The 23,857-nt window shown below is 47.2% G+C and overlaps 1 protein-coding gene across 9 annotated transcripts in view; it reads right to left on the bottom strand.

Annotated features, from left to right (window-relative positions):
• LOC141954104 (uncharacterized) overlaps positions 1 to 23,857 on the bottom strand; it is a 56,103-nt gene that overhangs the window by 23,313 nt on the left and 8,933 nt on the right. For 3 of the 9 annotated variants that reach the window (XR_012632090.1, XR_012632091.1, XR_012632092.1), the window contains 5 exons: positions 17,503 to 17,558; positions 9,213 to 9,287; positions 7,874 to 7,923; positions 6,236 to 6,289; positions 1,952 to 2,102 (listed from right to left, as the gene is read on the bottom strand). Coding sequence is in view for 3 of the 9 variants with exons in the window: in XM_074893292.1 (XP_074749393.1) it covers positions 1,952 to 2,102; positions 6,236 to 6,289; positions 7,874 to 7,923; positions 9,213 to 9,287; positions 15,860 to 16,046 (517 nt within the window). In the remaining 6 variants the exon portion in view is untranslated. Of the gene's footprint in view, positions 1 to 1,951; positions 2,103 to 3,079; positions 3,221 to 6,235; positions 6,290 to 7,873; positions 7,924 to 9,212; positions 9,288 to 15,859; positions 16,394 to 17,502; positions 17,559 to 23,857 lie in introns of those variants that run through there. The other 6 variants (XR_012632094.1, XR_012632089.1, XM_074893292.1 and 3 more) reach the window with 6 other exon arrangements.

Below are 23,857 nucleotides of genomic sequence, written 5' to 3'. Positions count from 1 at the left end.
CCCCAAGGCTGTAAAGCACCTAAAGGACCACCAAGAGGAGCTACCAAACCCAGCTCCACCCGTGAAGGCAATCCCCCTTACTTCCCAGTGGGCTTCTGTGTTCCCCCAGCATCCCTGGGGCGAGGGGTTCATTTTTGCAGTTGAATTTAGCAAAAATCCCCCTGTTCCCTTTTAACAGCCCTGAGCAATGCCCACTGCTCAGATACCGCTTCTGTTCTCTACTATACTCCCTGACAGAGCACATCTTCCAACACATGTCTCCTGAGGGCACATTATCTATAGAAAGTACTGGTGCAACATAAGGAAAGAAAATGAGGCATTAGCAATGCTACTAGCTCCCTGCCTTTGCCAACTCTCATGAGACTGTCTTGCTCTTTTGTATGGCACAGTTGCCAATACTTCAGGGAAGATTTACTAGCCAGCTTGGAGCTTAAAGCACAGGAGAGAGGTGGCACCAAGTGAACAGTAACCTGGGAAGATGGACAGAGAATAGTAATATCTCAGCCTTAAGCCAACCTTCCTGGCTAGCTTCCCTCTCTGAATTGTTTTTCTGATTATTATTCTCCTTCCACTGACAGAATTTGTTTTCTTACTTCATTGGGGGCTGCCTATTTCAAGAAGGGAGACAACCAAGTATTTAGGTTTCGCTTGCTTGTGCTCAATTCCCCCCCTTCTAACCCAGAAGTGCTCATCAGATACTAGGGCTTTGTTGATCAGCGGAAAAAAACAAACAAAACATCAGCAGATTTCACTCTCCCAGACCTAATCTAAGTAAGAACAGATGTGAACCTTAAAACCCCCACAATCTAATTAAACAGCAGACTAAATAGAAACTACTCTTTAGGAATTGAAGGGATCAGCATGCTCTGCAATACTTGCACTATTAAACACATTTTATAGACCTACACCATTAATTACAAAAAGTATGTTTAATTTGCTCCCAAGCTTAAATGTTAGAATTTACAGGATTCTAGTAGTATAGACACTGATTTCCATCATCAAAAGTGTACAGAGAAGTGGAAAATGTATATTGAAATGGGATACCCAAATGTCACAATGTTTTATCTCTGCCACAAAAGCATCTCTGCTAACTTACACTGACCCACCAGAGAAAGGACAGGGTAAGGCAGTATCATCTGATGGATGAGCCCGTTGTTTCTGCCCCAGCCTACTGCAGAACCACAGGCCTGTACCTCTACCTTAGCCTCACGCCTTTTACTTTTGGATCGTCTTATCCACTCTGAGCGTGACTGCCTTGGGACACGGACTGTTTCACAGTCTGAATATGACCAGCATCTAGCACAGTAATTTATCATTGTACCTGGCTCTACACAAATAAGTAGCAGCTGCAGTAAGAGTAAGTAGCCAGCAAAAGTCAAGTAGGCTTTTAATATAAACACCATGAAAGTGCTGGTGTTGACAGAAGCCAGGGATGCCCCACACAGTATAACACTGCGGGGGTCTCTGACCCCCAGAGAACTCGAAGTATGGTTAAACCCAAGGTCATATAAAAAAAGGAAGCTCCTCTCCTCTGTGACCCTACACTGACCAGCAATCGCAGCCTGATCAGTGTGTCTGCCAGCCCAAGCAGCCAGAGGCTTTTGTGGTGTGTATTTCCACACAAAAACACCACCTGTGAACCCCAGTGGCTTCCCTCGCATGGGGAAGCTGCTCGAGAGCCTGCTCTGCATCTCTCACCTCCCCTCAGTGCAACCCCAGGGCACTGGGCCAGTTCCAATGCTGCCCTTGTTCCTGCACCACCACCTTGAGGTAGGACAAACCTCAGTGGAGGTTTAGGGCTAAGGCACTTCACACTCACAGTCATACCAGAGTGTTCCTGCAGTATCTGCAGACCTTTTGGGGGCCTGTAAAAGAAACACTGTCCTTTCCTGAACTCAGTTCTTCAGTCCTTTCTCTGCCTGGTATTTTTTCAACTTTCCATCACACTCACCCTGCAAGTTTGTGACTTCACTGTCCTTCTCCTGCTGCAGCTGGGCATATTTCTGGCTATGAGACTCCAGTGTCTTACGATGTTCCAGCTTCAAGCTGTTGTGCTGCAGCTGCAGGTCAAGCAGCTGCTTCTTGACATCTTCATGCTGGTTCTGAATATGAAAAGAAGTGACAAAGAGTCAGTACAAGGAGAAGAAGAGTAATTTAGCTATTGCCAAGTGCTACTTGAGTGCCTCTGTTTAATAAGTTGCTTGGGGAGGCAGAAGATATGTTCGTTCCTCCAAGAAGGTAGCTAGAAATCCCAGCTACAATAAAATATTCTTTGTGTTCAGTGGTTCAGGAAGGATGCGAAATGCCAATTAAACTCTGCTTTGTGAAGCAGTTTGGGAGGTCTCCTTGGAAGCCACTAAACTGGAAGCAGAATGTGGTCCACACCTGCCTGAAAAGAGAGACGGAGACTCTGGGACACAGCCAAGAACTCCTACCCCTTCCCACCTTCCCTGCACACCCTGCTCTGCAAGAGCAATGCAGACTCTATAGTATTTGCTGTTATCAACCCAAACACCTGTGGAACACTGCACAAATCCAAGGTCCTCTCCAGAGTCCCAGACACACTGATGGACAAGCGTTAGCTGCAAGGACAGTTTCTGTGGTGCACAGGACATCATTCTGCACACTGCATTACAGGAGTGGTTCACCTTTAATTAGGGCTAAGGTCTAATTCCCACCGCCCTTCTGTGTGTGCGTATTACTGGTCAGTTAGGACACAGAACACCTGAACATTCAGGTTGTCCCCTCTGCCTGGTTTGCATCCCAACAGCCTGGCTGTTCTCCCACCCGCCACTCCAAGCTGCTAGAACAGGAGGGAGACCTTTTGCAAGGACACCTCATCCTCTCACACAGTGAGACTGGAGAGTGCCCACATTCCCCACAGTAACGTGGGGCTCACCGGTGTAAAACACCAGGACAACACTCTCACAAGACCACAGACTATTTCAAGCAGGCCAAGAATTCATCAGATAGAAGTGAGTTGACAAACTGTTCTCTTCTGCCCTCCCCTCTTGCACAGCCCAAGAACAAAAACATATTGAGACATCCTTTTGCTCAGACCCACTGAACCAGAATTCACCTCCTTTTTTGTTCCCATGGTAACCTACAGAGTCCTTCCACATTCAGTTTGTCAACACCAATTATGTATGCAGATTGATTGGCTCACAGGTGAACCCTGGCCCTTCCACACAATAGCTCCTCAGGACTCAGGCAGCAATTTCAGTCAGCCTTCCTGTAAAAAACACATCTTTTTTTAAAAAACCCCAAACCTCTAAATGCTATCGATGATTGCATTTATCCCCAGTAAAACAAAGCATCTGTGGCCCAGGCATTCTCCCCTGAAGCAATTATCCTACACTAAAAGGAGAGAAATAACCGTGCTCCAAAAATACATGCAATGCAGAGGAAAAGCTACCGGTGTGGAGGGGTCCCAGAGACAGAACAAAGAAGAGAGACAAGGATGTCAGGTTGATCAGATCACAAGATCAGGAGGGAAAATAAAGAGAATAAAAGATTCCTGCTTTGGCTTTCAAAGCCATTAGGTACTTACAGTTCTCATCAGAGCTACCGCCAGGAAGCACTGCAGAGGAACCGCATCCCTAAAATCATTTTGATACTAAACACCTCAGAAGCCACAAACATTATCAAGTGAGAATTGGTTTTAACAAGAAACTCTAAGCAATTCAAGGATTTTTAAGTCCTCATCAGCTCAGGTCAATTCATTTCTAGCCCATATTCTGTCTGGCAGGTGATGTGCATAATGCCTGTCCAGACTGCTCAGAGTCAGGAAGGGAGGGAGTATTCATCCTTTGATAGCAGCAGGAAGCTAAAGAGAGAGATAAGTGCCTTGACCAAGGTCACACAAAGCACCTGAGGCCCAGTCTGGCTCATTAAAGACACAGAGCATCCTCACTCTCAGCTGGTTTCTTCTGCAACCAATGTATGCAGACTTTAGGAGGAATCTAAAGATGCTGTTTTATTGTAGGTGCAGGACAGGAAGTCTGGAACATGCTACATGTGATTATTTTTCAGAGAAGCAACTTAACTAAGCAGAGCATTCTTGACCCAGTCAGTTCTAGCAAAGCTACGTATGCTGAAAGCCCTGAGGAAGCCAGGAACCTCTCATGCCCAGAGCTGCCTATCTGACTGTAACATCATTCCCTTCTCTACCTCACAGATAGGCTGTTTCACTCAGTTAAGCAGAAACTGGAAGACACAGCATATGAGGGTTGTGCAAATCATGTACAAATGCAGCTGGGGGTAAGGGAATACAGAGAGACCATGCTGTCATGACACTTCACTCTCTCTCCTTGCCCATCATGCCCAACACTGCAATGTGGGGAAATCATATCATTCAGAAAGTGAGCTAATCTTTCAAAAAATCAGGAGTCCTTCAGCTCAGCTGCATGAATTCAGGCCAGCAAGTCCTTTCATCCCACCTTCCCTTTGCTGTGCAGACAACATGTAGTACCCAAGATGCATCAGCTATGCAGTGGCTCTACCTGAGGTCTCTGGGGAAATGGGTGGGCAGGGGGCAGGCAAAGAGAAAGAAGAAAATAAGAGTATCTCAAAAACATGTATTTCTGCCACAATTTAGGAAGCAGCTTTGTAGACAGCATTGTATAAAATGGAATCACAGTAACTGGATGCTTACCCACAAGCAAAGGAAGGACACGCCTCACAGCAAGTTTCCAGCTTCCAGAAGTTTCAGGAAGTCCATGTCAAAAATCTTTTGTTTAAAGCCACCCACCTGCTTGCCTGCCTATTCCAGCGAATGCCAGGATGCATTCTGCAGAATGACGTTAACAATAAATTTTATTCTCCGCTCAAGAGGATGAAAGGAATTGTAAGACGAAGCCTGGCCCCAGCAGGAATCCAGACACAGGCAACTACTGCAGCTGCTATTTTTGGACAAAGTCAAGCCCCTTGCCCCTTGGAGTCTGGTGTGCCAGCTGCAGATGTTCATCAGACACAGCTCACCAATACAGGTCAGAACGACAGCAGCGGCCAGAAACAGCAAAGCCAAGTATCCTGATGTGGCTTCATGGAAGTCTTGGTCATATTTGGGACCTGCAGCTTAAGAGAGTGCGTTGCTTCTGTTCAGATTTACATGTCTACTTCCTAGGTAGCGATATCACTGGCAGCAATCTTCCTCCTGAGGAAGCTAATACCATAGGGAATTATTTCTTTTTGCCTGTGCTCCAGTAACAGAAGTGTTACTCACAGTCTCATAACTAGCTAGAAGTTGAGCTGAATACTGCTTTTTGCAGAGTGGTGCGGGATGAAATCTACCACACTGCAGTCCCTGGCCTGTCTTTCAGCAGCTGTAAGTGTAGTTTAAAAAAAAAATAGATGATTTTTCCACCAACACCACCCCCCCAATAAAAGAAAACAAGAGAAAGGGAGCCAGGATGAAATGCTCTCACTGTCCCCTTGAGACAAGCAAACCAGAGCGTTCTGCTCAGACTGCAGTTGCTATGAAGAGGAACGTTACCATTGCAAAGCGTTCCCAGAATCCGCAGTGCTGGATAATACCCAAGAGACAGAACTGTACTTCCCCTTTCCCTAAGTTTGAGTCCAAAAGCCAGGCAGCTGGAGGTCCAGCTCTGCTCAGGAAACGCAACCCAGCGGTGTGAAGGATTGCTGGAACCTAGCCCTCTTTCTACATCCCAGAATTAAATTACCATTTCACTGCCAACGCTCTAACTAAAAACATTTAAAACCTGCCATCACCAGCCATGGTTGCATTGCTCTAACAAAAGGAAACTTTATCATCAAGATATGCTTCAGGTAGAGCATGTGATAAGCTATAAAATGCTATAAGCTGCCCCTCTCTGAGCCTCTCACAGACTGGAATACATTGTACTAGCCCAATGGGCAAGCTACAATGAATAGACCCATTTTCACACTAAGAGACCCAGCAAAGAACATGCTGAACAACAGAACTCCTGTGCGATAAACTGCACAAAGACTATGATGGAAACGAGGTATAGGTGAAGGCTGTAATCTGATACAAAGCCCAACAGAATAAGCAGGAAACTCCCATGAACCTGAATAGTCAGGAAGGAATGTAGCTCAACACCACTGCGTGGTCTCTTCCCTCTGTGCTGGCACTAGCTCCAGGAAACCCTCAGTCTCTCTTGGGCATCTCTGGTAAGCAAAAGCACCGACTCTCCTTCCAGGGAGCATTCTTTAACGCACAGCAGATGAACGTGAAACCAGACTCCTCCCTTACCTTCAGTATCTTGTGCTGGGAACTGAGGGCCCCGTATCTGTTCATAGAATCTTGCTGGAAAGAAAAAACATTCAACAGTGCCATTAGATCCTAGAAAAACCCGAGGCAGGGAGAACCACGCAGGAGCACCTGCCCAGCCACCAGTTCCCCGCTGCCCCCTCGCACATGCAGGCACGCACGTGGTGACGGGGAACAAGCCCACCAAGGTGACCAGCAGAACATCCACCTTTCAAAACCACCTAGCCACTGGCTAATTAACTGCACTCTCTAGATTCGCATTCAGAGTAGTTTTCCCCAGTCTTCAGCTCTTTATCTAGGACAGGCCCAGCACTGGAAGAGCTTTGCACAGTAACCCCCTCCCCCCCCCAAGCAGGCTGAGCGCTCTTTGCAGCAGCTGAGGGGGAGGCAGACAGCACCAGAGCTAAGGCTTTTGCCCACACACAAAAATTGCACCATTTAACAAAAAATTGATTGCTAAGCAATTGAGTAAGCCTAAAGCAAACTCCTGTAACTAGGTACAGCTATCAAACTAAGCTCAACTGACATAAACCAGCAGCAGGGAGGGATTTACATGTGCCCAGAGAGGGGTCTGTACCAGTTTAACAGACCTGCTATGCCTGGCTAAGGGTCACGTTTTCCCCTTTGTCCCCAGGGTACCACTCTTCACTGCACCACCAGCATCTCACCACAGGCGTGGAAGCCACCAGCCACCCGTGCTCCGAGGCTACGTCCCCACAGCAGTGGTGGCACCCAAGAAGGAACACGCTGCAGCTTTTCCCATCACACACAGTTTTACAAACATCCATTAGGATCTGTGTTTGAGTAGCTTAAAGCAGCATGGCTGAGACACTTAAGCAGTACCATGGAAGTGCAAACTAACCACCATGCTGAGATTTCCACTACAACCCACAATTTCACTTATAAATACTCAATATGGTATGAATATTACCAACAAATGAGCACAAATTGCAAGGGAGCTGCCCAGCCATTAGAGTATTCAGATATTCACCCATGAGTTTCTTTCTTTAACAGGATGACATTCAGATGAGCAAGCTAAAAGCAATTCCTATTCTCCAGCCTCTCATCAACAGATACTCTGAGAAAGGAATAAAACCAGCCTTATAACTTCAAGTGAATGGGATAGACTGTAACCCAGGGATGCGTTTCTTCCTAACACTCCCTGCCGACTGAGAAGTCCCTAGGCTAGTGGAAATCATCTGACAATCCCTGGAGACAGAAAACAATGGGTATGATTTCCCCAACACCACCATGACCTTTCTTCTCCACATTCCCTGTGGTGTGCCTTGCATTCAGTTTCCCCAGGACTCTTCTGTACCATGGAACAGCCATTCTCTGTTCAGACTGCAGCCCAAAAGCTGACAATCATCTGCTCTGCTACCACACACGGGAGAACAGGCAGAATCGCTCTAAGCACAACACAGGCTTTCCCAAAGAGGAAGTAAATCCTCACACACCAACAGCCTTGCAGGGTGGAGTCAGCCAAAGTTCACCTTGTACCATACACATTCGCAGCCTTTCATGCCTTCCAGACAGCAGCACTGGCCTCACGACTGCGGTGGTACTAGAAAAATCTTCACCATTATCACACACATACTCTGAGGAACAAACCATACCTACCTTCTCCTTGTTGAGAGCTTCCTGAGCTTCTAACTTATACACTAAAAAATCTAGAAATGGAAGAAGAGAAGACAATTTAATGAGCTAGAATTTAGCAAGGATCTGGTTTATATTTTGGGGAGGGGAGGGAAGAAGGAAACCAGCCCCTTGCTGAGCAAATGGCTGCAACTGAACAAGCTGGAATGCAGATGCTGCTAGGAGACTCCACTCAATGCCCTCAGAAAGATGGTATTTCCCAGGAGAGCTGTCCACCCATCTAGACTGGCCCAAATGTCCTTCCTTCCCATTCTACAGGCAAGTGCATTGGTGACTTCCTAGTTCAGCACACAAACAGTTCCATTTTGATGTCACTGAACCAATGTAAGGATTTGGGATGCTCTGAAATGAGAGACGACTCTGGAAAAAGAGAAATCAAAGCTTCTGTGAGACCAAAAGGAACTCATCTGCTGATCTCATCTGTGCCACACCTTCTTACAATGGGAAGGGCCCATGACAAGATAACGTTTATTAGGATGCTTCATTTTCCAGTCAGTCCTGACCAAACAAATGGAAGGAGGCAGAAATGCAGCTTCTCCCTTAGCTATGTAGCCACATAGCTCCAGCCAAACCTGGATGCCGTATGTCAGTGTTTCCAGAAACACAGTGCATGTAGGAGTAAGGAGTAGTGATGTTACTCCACATACCAGTTTTGAAGATAAAAACCAAGCTATCAAGTTGCCAACAACAATCAGGTGCAAAGGGGTCTGACATCCAAACACACTACTCCAATGAAAGATACAGGAGCTAATCTGTTCGCTTTCTACCTCCTCTTGTATTTCATGGTCTGAAAATACCCTGCATGTGTTTATCTACTTCTGTACATCAACTTTAAAGAATTTAACAGTCTGTATTGTCTATGTATTATGGAGTCCAGTGATGCTAATATTATTAAGCACTTGTAGAGCTCAGCATCTCCAGATCAGTTTTCTAAGAAAGTTTACGTATTTCCAAGAAAAAAAAACATGTTCTAGTGCCAGGTTTAACTATCACTTAAAGTGCTCAAACACCACGTCATGGGTACTGTTACTCACAGATTAGACCGAGGACATATGTAGGAATATGAGAGAACAGAGCCCACCTCCCAGCAGCTTTTGCCCACGGGCAATGGACAAGTCAGTTAACTATCAGTTAACTATTCTCCATGAACAAACCAGGGATGAGTCTCACCTGGGGGGTGTTCAGTAACATCCACACATGGCCCTGAAGGCAGAAAACTCTTTGGGTACAACACACACATCTCCCCACAGGACAGCTGGAGGGTTGGCTGGCCACGGCTGTGCCACCAACGCAAGAGTCTCACCTTCCTTCGTCTTCTTGTGCTCCCCTCGCTCCTTCTGCAAGGATCGTTCTAGCCGGGATCTGTGCTCATACACAACTAGGGAAGCAGAAAGAGGCAGAGCGTGAGATAAACCCTGAAATTTCATCCCACATATTCTTTTCCCCAAAACAGGTCTCTCTCAGGTCAGGTGACCAGGGGCACATGGGGACCTCAAATGCTGCCGTGGACGGGGCCAGCAAGTGCCCAGGAGAGCAGACTGGGGCAAAAGAACCTTGCCTGTTTTGAATGGACTGCATCACTCTGGGTTTTTAGGCTTAAGCACACAGTAGTTCACATGTAAAATCCAGACCAAGCAAATCAACAGTCCTGAAATGCATGCAGATACCTGATGTCCTGAACAATGAAAGGGTCAGGCCCAGCTACAACCTGTTTGCACTTCTTTGTAAAACGTAAGCAGATAAGGTCTGGACCAGGGTGGGGACAGTTGGACTAGAGACAATGGATATTCCTGATATAACACACCCATCTGTCATCCTGTGAGTATCTGCACTCAGGTTTTGCTTTGGAGTCAAAGCTGCCAAGCCCAAGAGCTGTCTTTAGTAGCCAGTGGCTAAACGGTGTATTTGCAGGCCAAGTCCACTACCAGGCTTGAGACAGCCAGAGCCTTCCAGGTCATCTGTTCTGTAAAGGCATCAGCAGCAGAGATATCTTCCCCCCTTCCACAACCATTAACTGGCTCTCAGGCCACTATGGAAAAGTGAGCCAAGCAGCTCCCTCTCCCATTACACACAAAAGAGCATCTGTACTCTGCACAGGAGCCGAGGAGGGAGAGGGATGAGGCTGCTTCGTACAGCAGCCACATGATAAATGAAAGTGCCAGAGAAGCTTGCTGATGGATGGTGATTTTAATCTGCTCTGATGTCTGAATGCTAACCAAGAGCTTTCCCTGAGTCACAGCACTCAGCCGCAACAGGCTCCTCCATCCCCTCTGCGCAGAGACTGCCACCATGCCTGAGTGGCACCGGGCAGGGACAATAAAATAAACTTGCCTCCAGAGTGACTCCAGGCAGTGGCTTTTCCTGTATTGAAATCAAGGAAGCAGGACAAGACAGACAAGTTGGCTTTTCCTGGACTATGCTGGTTTTAGACACTGCAGGTACAAGGACTGTGTTTAGACTATGCCAGCCTGGGCTCATCATGTACCAAGCTCAGTCCCACCCCAGGTTGAGGAGCCATTCCCCAGGCATTCACAGCCACGCTGTCTCCCCTGACCCACCTAAGTCCCTCTGTCACTTCTGATCTCCCTCAGGGAGCAGCAAGGGCCAATGTCCTAGGTCAGGAATTGTTATTGTCACCAGCCACGTGATCTCCTTCCTTCTCTTTGTTACCTTCCCTAGTTAACAAAGACAGACATTGCAATGGTGATGATGCATCCCCAGGGCTGGGCCACTTCATTAATAATTTCCCCTGAAGTAAGGAAACTACCATATTCTCCAAACCATTACAGCGAAAATATTTGTTTTCAATCTGGAGGGATTTTTCCCCGGTTGACCACATTGGTAAGCAGCAAGCCCATCACTGCAGCTGTCCAAGTATCTACTTCATGACAGCTTTATTTTTAGAAACACTTTTCCTAACAGACTACTCTGATGTCACCCTGAGTGCTTCCCCAGCCCAGCTAAGCACACAAGAGGCTGGGGGTGCTCCTTCACTACACCCTAAAAAGCCTTGTTCAATGAAATTGTCATCTTAAGAAGATCAGCCACTTCCCAAAAATACTTGTGAACTCTGGACACTCATGTTTCTGCCACAAGCATCTCATTTTCCTGCAGTTTTACCTAGCAGAGCACCCGAGGACAAGTCTTTGATGTGATGGGAGCCTCACACCAGCAGTGAAGAGTCACGGCTGCTGGGACTGTTAGGGATGCCCAGCAATTCACAGGCCTTACCGTGCCCACAGGAGGCAAGTTGAACAGCTACAGCCTCACTCAAAAAAGCACAGGACCAGGCAAGTAAATAACTGTTTTGTGTAGAAAAGGGCTGCTTAGATCACCCCAAGCTACCAGGTACTATTGATCTCACATAGTAAATGGGAGACCAAAGCACAGGAAAGCATCTACAGCGATAGCTTTGTGCTAACACCCATAACCACAAATCCTGGTGTGAGCACCACTGAGCACATGAGTCTTCAGGAACAGCTCCGTGTCATAGGCTGTTTATTCAGAAATTTAGGATACAAAATCTGGCTCTCCTGACACTTTTTTTGTAAAATAAGCTGAATTAACCTCCAGTGACCAGCAAAAAAAAAAAAAGTTGTAATCTCTCCTGCCATTCCTCCATGTCTCCAGAGCCCAGAAAAGGTGGATTCAGCCTTACACAAAGCAGCAAATAAGCGCTGCATAAATTAGTCCCTCTACCCATCTTTGTGGTGGAATACAGCAACAACTTAGCAGACCAAGATGGCACTGCATAGCTTCAGAGGACAGGAAGCCAGGAAGTCTTTAACAATTTGCAATTACAAAAGAGAATGGAGGGTGGTCAGTGTCTAAATCCAGGCTGGAATTCAGCCAGAACTCAGCACTAAAGCACTGTCACCTGCTGCCAAATGAGCTAAAATGCAGAACTTGAACTGCTGAAACAATGAAATCCCCTGCAGTGCCTTACCCTTGGGAAAGAAGAACAGGTCAGCCCTTCCACAGACATTTTAAAAGACCACAGAAAACAGGGTGGTTGTGTGAAGGGGTTGCCTCATATACCCCAGAGTGCTAAGATAAACATCTGCCAGGAAGCGTTTAAGAGATCCTAAAGGGAGAGCAATTCCAGTCTTGCCAACAGTCCCAGGTTTTACTCTCCTTCTGTTCAAGTGGTTTCATTTTACCCCTGCCCAGGAAAGCCCCGGGTGCATGCTAGCTCCCTGCTTTCACAGAGCAAGGCAACAGAGGTGTCAGATTTGCTGCTCTGGTTCTGCTAAAACTACTCACGGTGCATAGTTCGTTAGGCCATTTCTATGCCAACAGCACATACTGCGGGAAGAGTTGTCACTCTGCCCATGGCTCACAGCTCCAAGCAGCTCTCAGCACACAGAGATCAACACTAACTTCCAGACTGCACTGTGCTCCTTTCCCTCTCATAGCTAATCATCCAGAAAAAGCTTTTTTTTCCTCTGTTGCTGTCCTTGTTAGGGGCATCAAATACTCCTGCCAGTCTCCATCCAGTCACCTCACAACTAATCACCCATGGCACCAGTCACTCGGGCTCAAGAATCATCCAGAGGAAGGGACAAGGAGAGCAGAATGAAAGCCAGACTCACCATGCCAGAGAGATGGCAAAGGAGAGACAGACTGGATAAAAAGACACCCAATGGTGAGGCCAGGAGTGCTGCACTCTTGCTCAGCCACAGTGCAACTGCAGCCTCCTGTGAGAGAGAAAATCCCTCCACCCCAGACATGAGTCTGATGTGCTGTTGTCAGGCGACACCAGGAATGTCAGACAAAAGTGGATGGCACTATAAACGCACCCTTCCCTCCTGTTTGTTCAAAGAGTGCTGTTTCTTAGTGAACTGACCAAAATAAAATCTCTTTAACTGCACTCAGAGCATCCAGGCAGCAGCATGCGCATACATACATAGGCACACACCTATGGAAAAGTGGGAGGTGGCAAAGCAGCGCTTCAGTTAAAGCCACCTGCTACGTAACACAGCACAGCATCAGTGTGGGGTGGGGGCTGAGACAGAACAGATTCACCCGAAGTGCACATCAGGTCACTGCTGGCCAGGCTGTGTCTCTAATCCTCTCTGAGCCTCGTGGCAGCACCAGAGTCCCCCAGATCACAGCCCTAAGGGAGAGCCCAGTATTCGGCAAGGTGTCTCCACGCACTTTCAGACACACCTCCAACCCCACCCAGCAGAAACAGGAGAGATGGAGGGGCAGAAAAGCCAAGATTTTCCTTCTGGATTCCATCTGGACCACAGTACGAAAAGAAGGTCTACCGGGTCACAGCAAACAGCTACATCTGCACACTGCAGCAAGAGCTGATGGAACAAGGGGTACTAACCACCAGGAAAGAGGTTGGACAGGCTCACACACAAAACACCTCCCTTTCTTCTTCTCACACAATGTGTTTTACCCTACAGCAAAGTCAGCAGCTGCTTTGCTCTTATTTTAAGAGTAGATGAGATCCACTTCCCTGCATGCAGCCAGTAGAAGACAGCACATGGGACGGGCAGTGCTGGTTTCAAGACAGCTTTGCTCCCTCCTCCACATGCTTTCCTCTTCCCTCTCAGTTCTTGGCCCAGCACTACACTTTCAAGCTTTATTTACAGAGGCTACCAGAAGCACTAACCATATATTGTGCTCAGATATAAGAAGGGTAGGAAATACTTGATAGCCGAGACACCTGAAGCACTAGCCAGTACTGAATTCCACCTCAGAATAACACGTCCTCTTTTTGTAGGGCTGCAAAGACAGGAATCAGATGCAGAAGACACAAGTCGGCCAAGGGGCAGGGATAGGGCCCAGAGCCCTGACTCCCCACTCTCCAGGACCCAAGCATGGCAGGGAGCCACGCTGCAGGACGACAGCACAAGAGCCCTGGCTGTATGTGCAAGATACCTCTGCACTTCTAGACATCCACGAACATGGCTCCTATCAGCCAGTCGCTAGGCTTCTCCCACCAGCCAAATCCAAAAAGAAGCTTTGCCTTTGTTAAAATTGTTGGACAAGTAAGTGTCTTCTCAAAATAAAAAGGGTCTCCATGGCAACAACTGTATTTAGGAATGGGAGGGCTGACAGAGGGTTAGAAACCCCAGCAACAGGCTATGGCTCTGCCATTATATATTTGGGTGGAAAAACTATTATGAGCCTGTCTCAGTTGTTTGCCTCAGTCTGCTGTTCCCAAAACTGGGGCTCCCTGAGGCTACCACTGTCATCTTATTCTCTGAAGAACCAGCCCCTCTCTAAAGGAAGCAAGAGATGCTGACACATCAGAAAGGAATGTGGGCTAACTTCTGCCCTGCTGATCCTTGCATCTCAGAAACAAGCTGCAGGTGGAAATCCCTGTGCCTGGGACTGTGCAACACATCAGGAGCTGTAGCTGTTTGACTGCCTTGTGATAGAGAAAGAAGAAATGGAAACAAAATGTAAACTAATAGCAGTGAATCTATACACACACTAGATCAATTCACAAGATTGATTGGGTTTTTTAGAGCGTGTTTCTTTGAGACACAAACAAACACAACCCCACACTCTGCTTTCCCAGTTTTCAGGTAGAAATACACAGCCCTGAGCACAAGAAGCACATGCACAATGTTACATTTGCATCACAACACTGCACCCAAAACCACCAGAAAATATTTAACCCCAAAAGGCACATATGTTGAATCACAGATCTGCAGAATTCCCCAGCAATACAGGCTATAGAAATAATGTCACTGGATATGTCAACAGAGGTCATAATGGATACCCCGTAGTTGATTTTAGCCAGAGGAAGAGCTCTCAATCTAAACACTATAATCTAAAACCACTTGTTAGAAGAAAAAGTGTTCAATGAACCTCTTGACCTTGAGTCACTAGGACCACAAGTAAACAATATTTTGTCCACATAAATTTCATTCTGTGGGCACTCCACAACCCACCCATCCTTCAGCACTACACACACTACTGCTGGCTACCAGAGAGTGGACTCCCACCAAACCTCGCTACAAGGAGCTCAGCAAATCCCTCTAGAGACTCCAAATCTAGTGTCAGGTGCTGGAAACATAGCTTTGGCAGAGGCAGTAAGGCTAGAATGATAGACTAGACAAAGAAAATAAGAGTTCAGCAATGGAGTAACATGTGTCCTCAGCCTTCCCTACGGAGATCTCTCCACGGGCTAAAATGTCATTCTCCCACAGTTAGACATTTATGTAAGGAAGACAAACCGGGGGGGGGGGGGGAATATACATATCACACATGCCTTCTGGTCTTCTGGCAGCTCTTGCCAGAAGAACCAAACCCTGGTCAGCAGGCTCAGAAATGCCAGTTCTTCCTCCCTCTTCCTGCTTTTTAGGGGAGCTCTGTGCTGCAGCATCAATCAGCCCCAAACAAGCCAGCAAGACTTCTCTAGTCCCAGATCAATCTCTTGAGAAGAAGATAGATTTGTTTTCTTGCCAAGGCGATGGGCAGTAGATGGGATGACAACAAACTTTCCTAAAGGACCCCTTGCCTCTCTATTCCCTTTCTGGACAGATGCTGCTGCGGGCTCGAGCGTGGAGCCACATCTCAGAATCTGCCCAACCAGTCTCTGTTTGCATTTTTCCTGCTTTACATGTACAGTGACATAGGATGAGTCTTTACAGCCAAAGGGAACTAAAGGGAGAAAAAGTGGAATAAACGTGACGCAGCTGAACTCACCAATCCAGCACACACTCCCCTACCCTCGCTCCTGCGAGCACCACTTCAGATTCAAGGCTACTCTAATTCTAGACAGCAAAGGGGGGGGGGGGGGGGGGGGGGGGGGAGGAAACAGGCGACAACATCTTCGTAGAGCTCTTTAAAGCCAAAAGCCGCACGTTGCTCCCCAAAGGCACCCTGCTTGTCGCTGGGCTGGGCGACAAAAGCACCGGGAGGTAACGTTGGGAGAGAGGGAAGTCCAGTGAGCGTGTGTGCACACCCAGGGAGCAGGTCACTCACCTTGGAGCTGGGCAGACAGCGCTTCCTGCTGCTGCTTGTATTTCTGGGCCAGGGCTTCAGCGTTCCGCACCTTTTGCTGCAAGTGGTTGTACATGAAAACTCCCGAGCCCAAACATGCTACAGTCACCAGGCAAAACCCGGTCTGCAGAAGCCCCTTCTGCCTCCTCGAACACATGCCGGTACCCATGATGGGGCCGAAGCAAAACGGGTGTAGCGCTGCCTCTCCGCCGTCGCTAAAGCATCTGATTCTTTCTGCCCGACAAGCCCCTTTCCTCCGCAAATTCGCAGAATCCCTCTGCAAGATGCGGTCGAAGTGTCGCCTTCGCTCCTTTCCAGCCCTCAGAGAAGGGGAAAACGCTCCAGGAACGTTTTATTCCTCATGGCCCCCCCCGGAGGGAAGCGCAGCGCAGCACCCGGGTCCGGGGGGAGCAGCCGGGGTGCCGGCAGACGCATCCTTCGGCTCCAAACCGCTCCGGGGGACCGGCCCGGGGGCTTGGGCGGAGGGCAGCGGGGAGGAGGAGGAGGAGGAGGAGGAAGAGGAGGAGGAGGAAAACTTTTGCTTCCCATGTGCTGCAGTGGAGGGGGGGGGGGGGGGGGGCGGGGAGCGGGGGGTACCGCCGCCTTTGGCTCTTCCCACCTCCCCACTCCGGAGCACCAACCGGAAAAAATAACCCGTCGGGAGGAGAAGCCCCTTCTGCCCCCTCCCCGCCGCGCTCCCAGAGGAAACGGCGGCCCCGGGGCCGGGAGAGGGGCCAGGAAACCGGCGGCGGCATCCGGGCGGCGGCGGAGAGTCCGCCCTCCGCGGCGGGAGGGGCCGGGGGATGGGAGACCCCCCCCCGGGAGGAGCGGCTGGGGGTATGGGGGTACCTCTCCGGTCAGCCTTCTCCGCTGACCCCGTCTGGGTGCTGTAGCCAAGTACAGGCGGCATCACTATGGTCGGTCCGTCCATCCGTGTGTCCCCCCGTCCCCCCCCGCAGATTTGAGCCATCTCCCATGTTTATTTTCCCCTCTGCTAAAGGAGTGACAAACCCACAGCCTCCCTGCGGGCACCTGTTGCTGGCAGGAAGCTGATGAGGGACACCTGCATTAATTAACAAGGAGGGCATCTTCAAATGGTTTCTTTAAAACCTCAAGGTTTTTCAGAGTGGTGTTTTCTTCTTGGGAAAGCGTGAGCTGATGAAGACATGAGGGCAGCACAAAGAGAAGACTGTAAGATGAGTTAAGCTATTTCAAGGTTTTCTAGGTAGCTTAGTCTCTCCAAAGAGCTACCCTTAACATGGGCTGTTCTTTTCTGGCAGAGCCCAGCTTGTTTTATCCGGGTGTGTGATGCACAGCTGTATTGGCAACAAGCTGAACAGGAAAGAACAGCCCTGCTTCCCCATCCCTGGAAACGCTCGTGGTCAGGCTGGATGGGGTTCTGAGCAGCCTGATCTAGTTGAAGATTGTAGTAGGGTTGGACTATGTGACCTTTAAAGGTCCTTTCCAACCCAAACTCTTCTATGATTCTATACTTTGTGGGACAGACAAAGCTTCCTGGAGCCTTGCCCATGTTCTGAGCTTAAATCTACTGTTGAAGACCCCCGGGTTGATAATGAATCTTGCCTGCACCAACAGCCTGACTGTCAGGTTGGCTTATCTCTTACCTGAGCTCACAAGGATACTTCCCCCGGAATTCTGCCAAGTTCTGTATTTCAGGCACCTGGGGAATAAGCAACAATCATAACAATTAATTCTTCAGCAGCAATTCCCCTCCAAGAATCATGCACGGTTTTGTAAATGTTAATCAAATGAGCTTTATGGTACTGCTGGGAAGTAGTTGAATGGCATTCCTATCTCCCTCATCTGCAGATGGGAAAACTGAGGCACAGCGTTCCTGTAAGGTTATGATATATCCAAAGTAACCAAGTTTTTTACGGTGTTTTTCTCCCAGCATCTTAAATGCATTTGCTCTGTTGTTTGAGGTGTCTGCCAGAACAAGGGTGAGACTCAGCCTACTGGAAATCAGGTGATTTGGCTAACTGTCCTGGCCCTGGGTACAGCTTCCAGAAAACATTATATACTTTCCCTGATGATTTAACTGATTATTCCAGACTTACTGCTTAGCTCTGTCTGGAACCAGAATAGCAGTGATCTGATGCTTCATGCAGCCTAAGTCAGCCATGGACCATTTGTGTGTAGGTCCAGGGACAATCTTGTTGCTGATTCACATATCCTCAGTTCAAGAGACACTTCGCCTACACTCCATAAACGGTGTGCATCAGCCAGCCTTACTGTCCAACTGTTTCTTTACACAAATGTCCTGGGGGGTTGTTGGATGCTTCAGCATCTCTTCAGGCTGTTTGTCGGGAGCTGGAATGTCTTTTGTCTGCATCTTGAGGACTGAGGAGGCAGCCTGTGGGATGAGGGATTTGAGTCTCAGTTTTGCCTCTATTCAGCACATTCTTTTTTTTTTTTTTTTTTTTCTTCTGCTCTCATTAATTACTTCCTCATGTGCTGGTTCCTGCCTGAGAAACACTGGGAATTTCTGAGGTTTTGACAGAGAGTACTCTGGAAAAGGTTAAAATCCTGGATTAGGGAATGTCTATCTGAGAAAGATTTGATTGACAGTTTCTGCGATCTAGCACTTCGCTCTTCTGCACTGTAGTAAACTCAGTTCTAGATTTAGCTCCGTATTTCTGCACCAGATCTAGGGGCAGATGGACAGTACAGCCCCAGAAAAGAGCCAGAGGGTTTGCTTCTTGCTCGTGCTTTGCCAGTACTTATGTTCTGTGGCCTGCTAGTGAGATCCCAGTAAACTGAGAGCTGATCCCACTTCCCCTGCAGTCAGTGATAAAATCCTCCACTTCGGTCCTGTTCTTCCACATCCAAAAAGTGTAAAGGCCCACAGCTTTAGCTACTCTTATAAGGTGTTTTCCAGTTTTTAGGAAAAGCTAAACTGCAGGACCCCAAAGAGATCAGGGTATCTCAGTAGAGCACTCATAATAAACAGCCAAAATCAGAGCCAGCTTGTTCATGCAGATGGGAAAGTAACAGCAATGAGATTGGGCTTCCTTATTCTAGGGAACATTCCCCCATAATTGAAGTCTCTGTTCTAAGACCCATGGCACAAATCCCCATCTTCAGAGAGTTCGTTTTCATTGTGCCTAATTCGTATTTAATATTTTAGTCTGACCAGATCTTTATGCTTATCTGACTGGGATAGATCAGAAGTTCTCTTTGTCAAAGACTTCTGTGCACCAGATGAAAAGGGGACATCTCCATGATTTTGCAAGGCCTAGTTTGGCTATTGACCTGCTATTGCACTTTTCTCTTTTAACCATGCATTCTTTCTGAAAAGGGATTGTCACATCAGAGGGTACTTTCTTGAGCAAATTACTACGACATGCCACATCTCTAAGCGTCTACAGCCACTAGGCATGAGTATTTTCAAGAAGATGCAGAGGAGAGAAGCACCCTGAGCTAAACAAATTAACCATAGGTGACATCCCTCTTCAAATCCAGCTCAAAATGTTTTGTGCCTTGGGGATTATCTGATCATCTCCTTTTGCCTCCTCTAATCCAATGGGTGATCACATCTGATGATAGCTTTAAAATAATAATCTGAACAAAACAAGCAATTCCCATGGGAAAGCTCAGACTGTATGTACTTGTAAAGAAAATGCCACTTTTTCCCCTGTAGAGCAAGCCATGAGTATTAACCATCTGTGTGAATATTGCAGTCCTGGAAAGCTTCATCGTTTTAATCAGAGCTTTGGATTTCATAGCAGGCATTTAATCGGCTGTGGGAGTGTTTTCAGCCAGGTTATGTAAATGCTGTCGAGAAACCAAGTGTCTGAAAAAGATGCATGTAAGGAATGTGCTAGTAGGAGACAGAGGGGAGGCTTTATTTTTTAGGGGTTGCAGTTTCACACTAGTTTTTTAAAAACCTACTGATCAAATTGGCAACATCCAGAGCCCACTGAAATTGGCTAAGCGGGACACTGTAGTCCTACAGCTTTCATGGGTCTTGCAAGTGCCTTCCAGGGAGACCCACTCTAGGAAAGGAATCTAGTGCATAAATGTTGGGGGGTATAAGCTGAGCAAGAGAGGAGCTTGAAGCAGGAGTCTGGTGTATGAGAAATGACAGGCACAAATATTTAAAATGTAAAGTTTTCTCAAGTGGGCATCTGTGCATGTATGTGCATGAATTTACAGCACTAGAAGTGTCTGTATGTCATGCACCTCCTGGAGGTGCCTGCCCTGCCACACACAGAAATTCCCAATTAATTTCTTGCAGGAGTGAAAGTGCTGTAAATTAAACAATTCCTAGGGGCAGCTCTCATCTCAGTGTCTCCAAGGTTAAGGGGTGGGAAAGCTGAACCATTCCTTCCTTCCCATAACAAGAAGTGACAGCTTCTAATTAGGATCCATTAGAGGGTGCCCCAGGGAACCGATGGGACCATTTTCCAGAATGTATTGTTGAAATGATTTTTTGTCTTAGAATGGCATGTTGGCTCAGCTATCTCGGTTATCTTCCCCAAGCCTACGTATATACTTTGAGTCATCTCACTGCTGTGCCATGCCTAAAAGAAATCGTATGAGATCTCACGAAATCTTGATGTTCTCACAGCCCTGTCAGACTTTAGGGACTAGTGCTGAGCAAACTGGGCATGAGAATGTGGATGGGGGGAACATAGTAAGCATAAACCCTGAGTTTTTGAGGTACAAGTTTCTAGGGTCAAACTCATCATCTAGAAGAGTATTCCACAGAAACTGGAACTCAGTTTGATCTGTGCTTACATCCACAACTACTAGATTTGTCAACACAGCCAGCAGGCTGACACCAGTGGAAAGCCACTATCCATCTAGAGACTGTTGGTAACTTCAAGTTCACAGAACATATTTTAAGTATGGGACAATCAAGGTACAGAGCAGATAAGCTGCCTCCCTGAAGAATCAATCATACCTTACCCCAGTTTAGTGTACAGCAGTGTTCCCGGCCTTCAGGAAGAGCACAGCTCTCCAGTGGAAAGGCCAGAGAAGCATCTCACACCAACACTGCCAGAGATGCTCCAAAATGCATTCAGGGAGCTCAGGTAATTTTGAACCCACCTTACTGAAATCCACCCTGATGATTTTGACTTTAGTACAGGATCTAGGCTGGAAGGAACCTGTCCTCCATGCAGCTGAGATCTGAAATCGCTGACACATACGCAAGACGAACCATATTTGATAACGGCAGACACCCCTCGAGAGTGTCTTGTAAGACTGTTCCAAGATAACCTGTAATCAGCCATTCCTATTGAGAAGCACCCATCCAAATTCCAGCAGAAGGTGGCTGATGTCTGGATATTTTGGCATGTTACTTGGTACTTTCCTTAAAACATCAGCTCCCAGAGTCAAAGCATTATGAGAGAAACTCATTATTCTGTCAAAAAATAATCTATATTCCAAGCACTTATAGTGACAAAAAAGCTACACAATATGAACTATTGCATCTTAATTCCTCTGGAAAAAGAAAGCATATTTACTTTTAAATTCTACCTCATCTTTCACAGTTTGGACTGATAATCTTCCTGCAAAGAGGATACCTTGCCTTGAGTGAGAAGAAGCTGTTCTGAACCAGTCTGTCATCTGGGTTCCTTTTAAATCAAAAGCAATGAGAATTGGTTTCAAAGGGACAAAACAAAACAAGAAGGGGCAAAGAGCATATTCTCCACAGAAAATGCGTCACAGTACACCTGGTGACTCCATTGCCTGTTTGTTTTCTGTGCCTGCAACACACATGAAGCTGTTCAAAAGGAAGCTAGTGTCCTTTGCATGCACAAAGTCTTTACTGCCTTACCAAGGTACAGACATTTTTATTAGATCCAGGGAACATTCTAAGTCCCAAAGGTAATCAAAATGCAGTTTGCCAGAAAACAACAGTAAACTAGCAAAGGTTTTTGGGTTTGTTTAGGTGCTGCTCAACTTGCTGCTACTGCCTCTCTCAGTAAAGTTCCAGCATCAGCCCCCCTTTCCCCTGTAGAACAGACACCCTGGTATTCCTAAACCCTCCCAGGGCTGCTGCGTCTGGCCCAAGGCTCCACAGCTTCATGCCTTTGGGACTCCACTGAGGGTGTAACTAGCCTGTTCCCGGGGCTTGTGGCCTCCACTTGTGAACTGAAGGAATATGGGGGTTCTGACTCCACGCTCTGCTCAGCCCCGGAGCATCAGGCAGCCAAGTCTGTGGTGGTACAGGCTCCTCTTCTTCCACAGTATTCTTCTGTCTCTGTATCAGGTTACAAGCAGAGATGCCAGGAGAAGTCATTGCACGTGGCTAACATGGATAGAGTGTTAACTGTCCATTCCAAAGAAGTATTAGTGGAAAAAGATGGTCGAACTGGAGTAAAGCCAGTGAGCCAGCGAGCGAAGCCCTGCCCACCCATGAGGCAGTCAGCAGTGGGAAGGTGGGGTGGGGGGGAGAGGAGGGAGGATGCTTGCTGAGCAGCAGGAGAAGAGCTTGGCAGGACTAATCACAGCCTGCTGGGCTCAGCCACAGATAAGAGCCTTCCTCATCTTAAGAGCGAAGGAATTTGTCTCCAGGATTTCAGTTTCCTTCTATTCGACATGGGCTCTGTTCTAGCTAGAGTGAAATAGGGCCATGGAAAGAGAGAATACTGGCACTAGCACAATTTTTCTTCCTACGTGACCACTGAGTTTATGAAGGCCAGTGTTGACCACTGATGAACAGCATCTGTAGAGCAGAGTTTCAGTCTCACCGTGTTCATATTCACATGTCATAACACAGCCTGATGAAGGACTCCAGCCATTTGTATGGCCAAGATAGCACAGCATTTTGCAATTCTTTACAGCACCTCTGTGATGCTGGGGTTTATTTCTTCCTTTTCATAAAGTAACCTAGTGAGGCACTATTCTACAAACTACAACAAAACATTGCTTCCTGGACTTATCTTGAAGTATATATTTCAGAAAGTCTGCATCAGCCATGCAATTCTGGATTGTGCAATAGTTTCTCACACCATTGGGAGGCAGGGTTCTGTAGGTGCAGACATTTTCTTTGCTGTCTGTGATGTGCCATTTGTCACTGTACTCTTGTGGGGGAATTGCCAGGAAAAATAGGTCTTTTAAATTGTATTCCCATCTGACTGCTTGGGCTTGGCCCAGACTGGAGCCTAATGAGGCAGCCCACTTCTCAGATAAACAGATAACGGTGAAAGGAGAAGCCAGCAGCACGGAGCCAACACAGCACACTCAGCAGCAGATCTACGTGTAGACCTCTAGTTCCTCCTCCAGGATTTTCCACGGCATCATGCAGTGTCTTGGGACGACACAGAGATGTGAATTCTTCTACTTCATGATGTCACTCCATTGTTTTTCCATGGGAAGCTTCATGCCTGCACAAGCATTCTCTTGGAATCACCCAGCCTCGTCAGCTGGACACGGATTTTTTGTTTTGCTTTAGGCTTGGTTTTACACTATCCAGATGTTCATGATATATTTTCAGCATCAAGCTGGAAAGATCACTTATGAGCAACTTAAGCTGGTGTCCCTGCATATTGGATGTCAGTCAGAGAGATTTCAATGTTTTTTAATACCCTGATAAGCCAAGAGTTTAAGTCATCTCTGTTTTGCCATTGTCTCTTAACTGTGGCCATCAGCAGACAGGATACACGTTTAGGGTGAGATTTTCTAAATTGCTTAATCATTGTTGATTTTAAATAGAATAGCCTTTTCTGAATCACGTATTTGTTTTTTCAAATTTCATTCAGTATCCCACTTTTCCTGCACAGAGATAATGGGAACATAGTCTAAATGTTTTTGCCAGAGAGATGCTTCATCGATTCTGAGGTCCACATCTGTTTGCAGAACAGCGACAAGAGGATCTCATCTACCACCCAGACTTACTATCTGGGAATCCTTGTAAGGTGGTTGTCTTCAGCAGCCTCCTTCCAGGTGTACATCTCCAGCTGGCATGGAATGGATATGTTTAATAGTAAGAATTCAATAGGGAGAACA

Source organism: Strix uralensis, chromosome 23, assembly GCF_047716275.1.
Source record: "Strix uralensis isolate ZFMK-TIS-50842 chromosome 23, bStrUra1, whole genome shotgun sequence".
Lineage (NCBI taxonomy): Eukaryota > Metazoa > Chordata > Aves > Strigiformes > Strigidae > Strix > Strix uralensis.
Note: the sequence above shows the minus strand (reverse complement) of the source record. Positions and strands in the feature narration are given on the sequence as shown.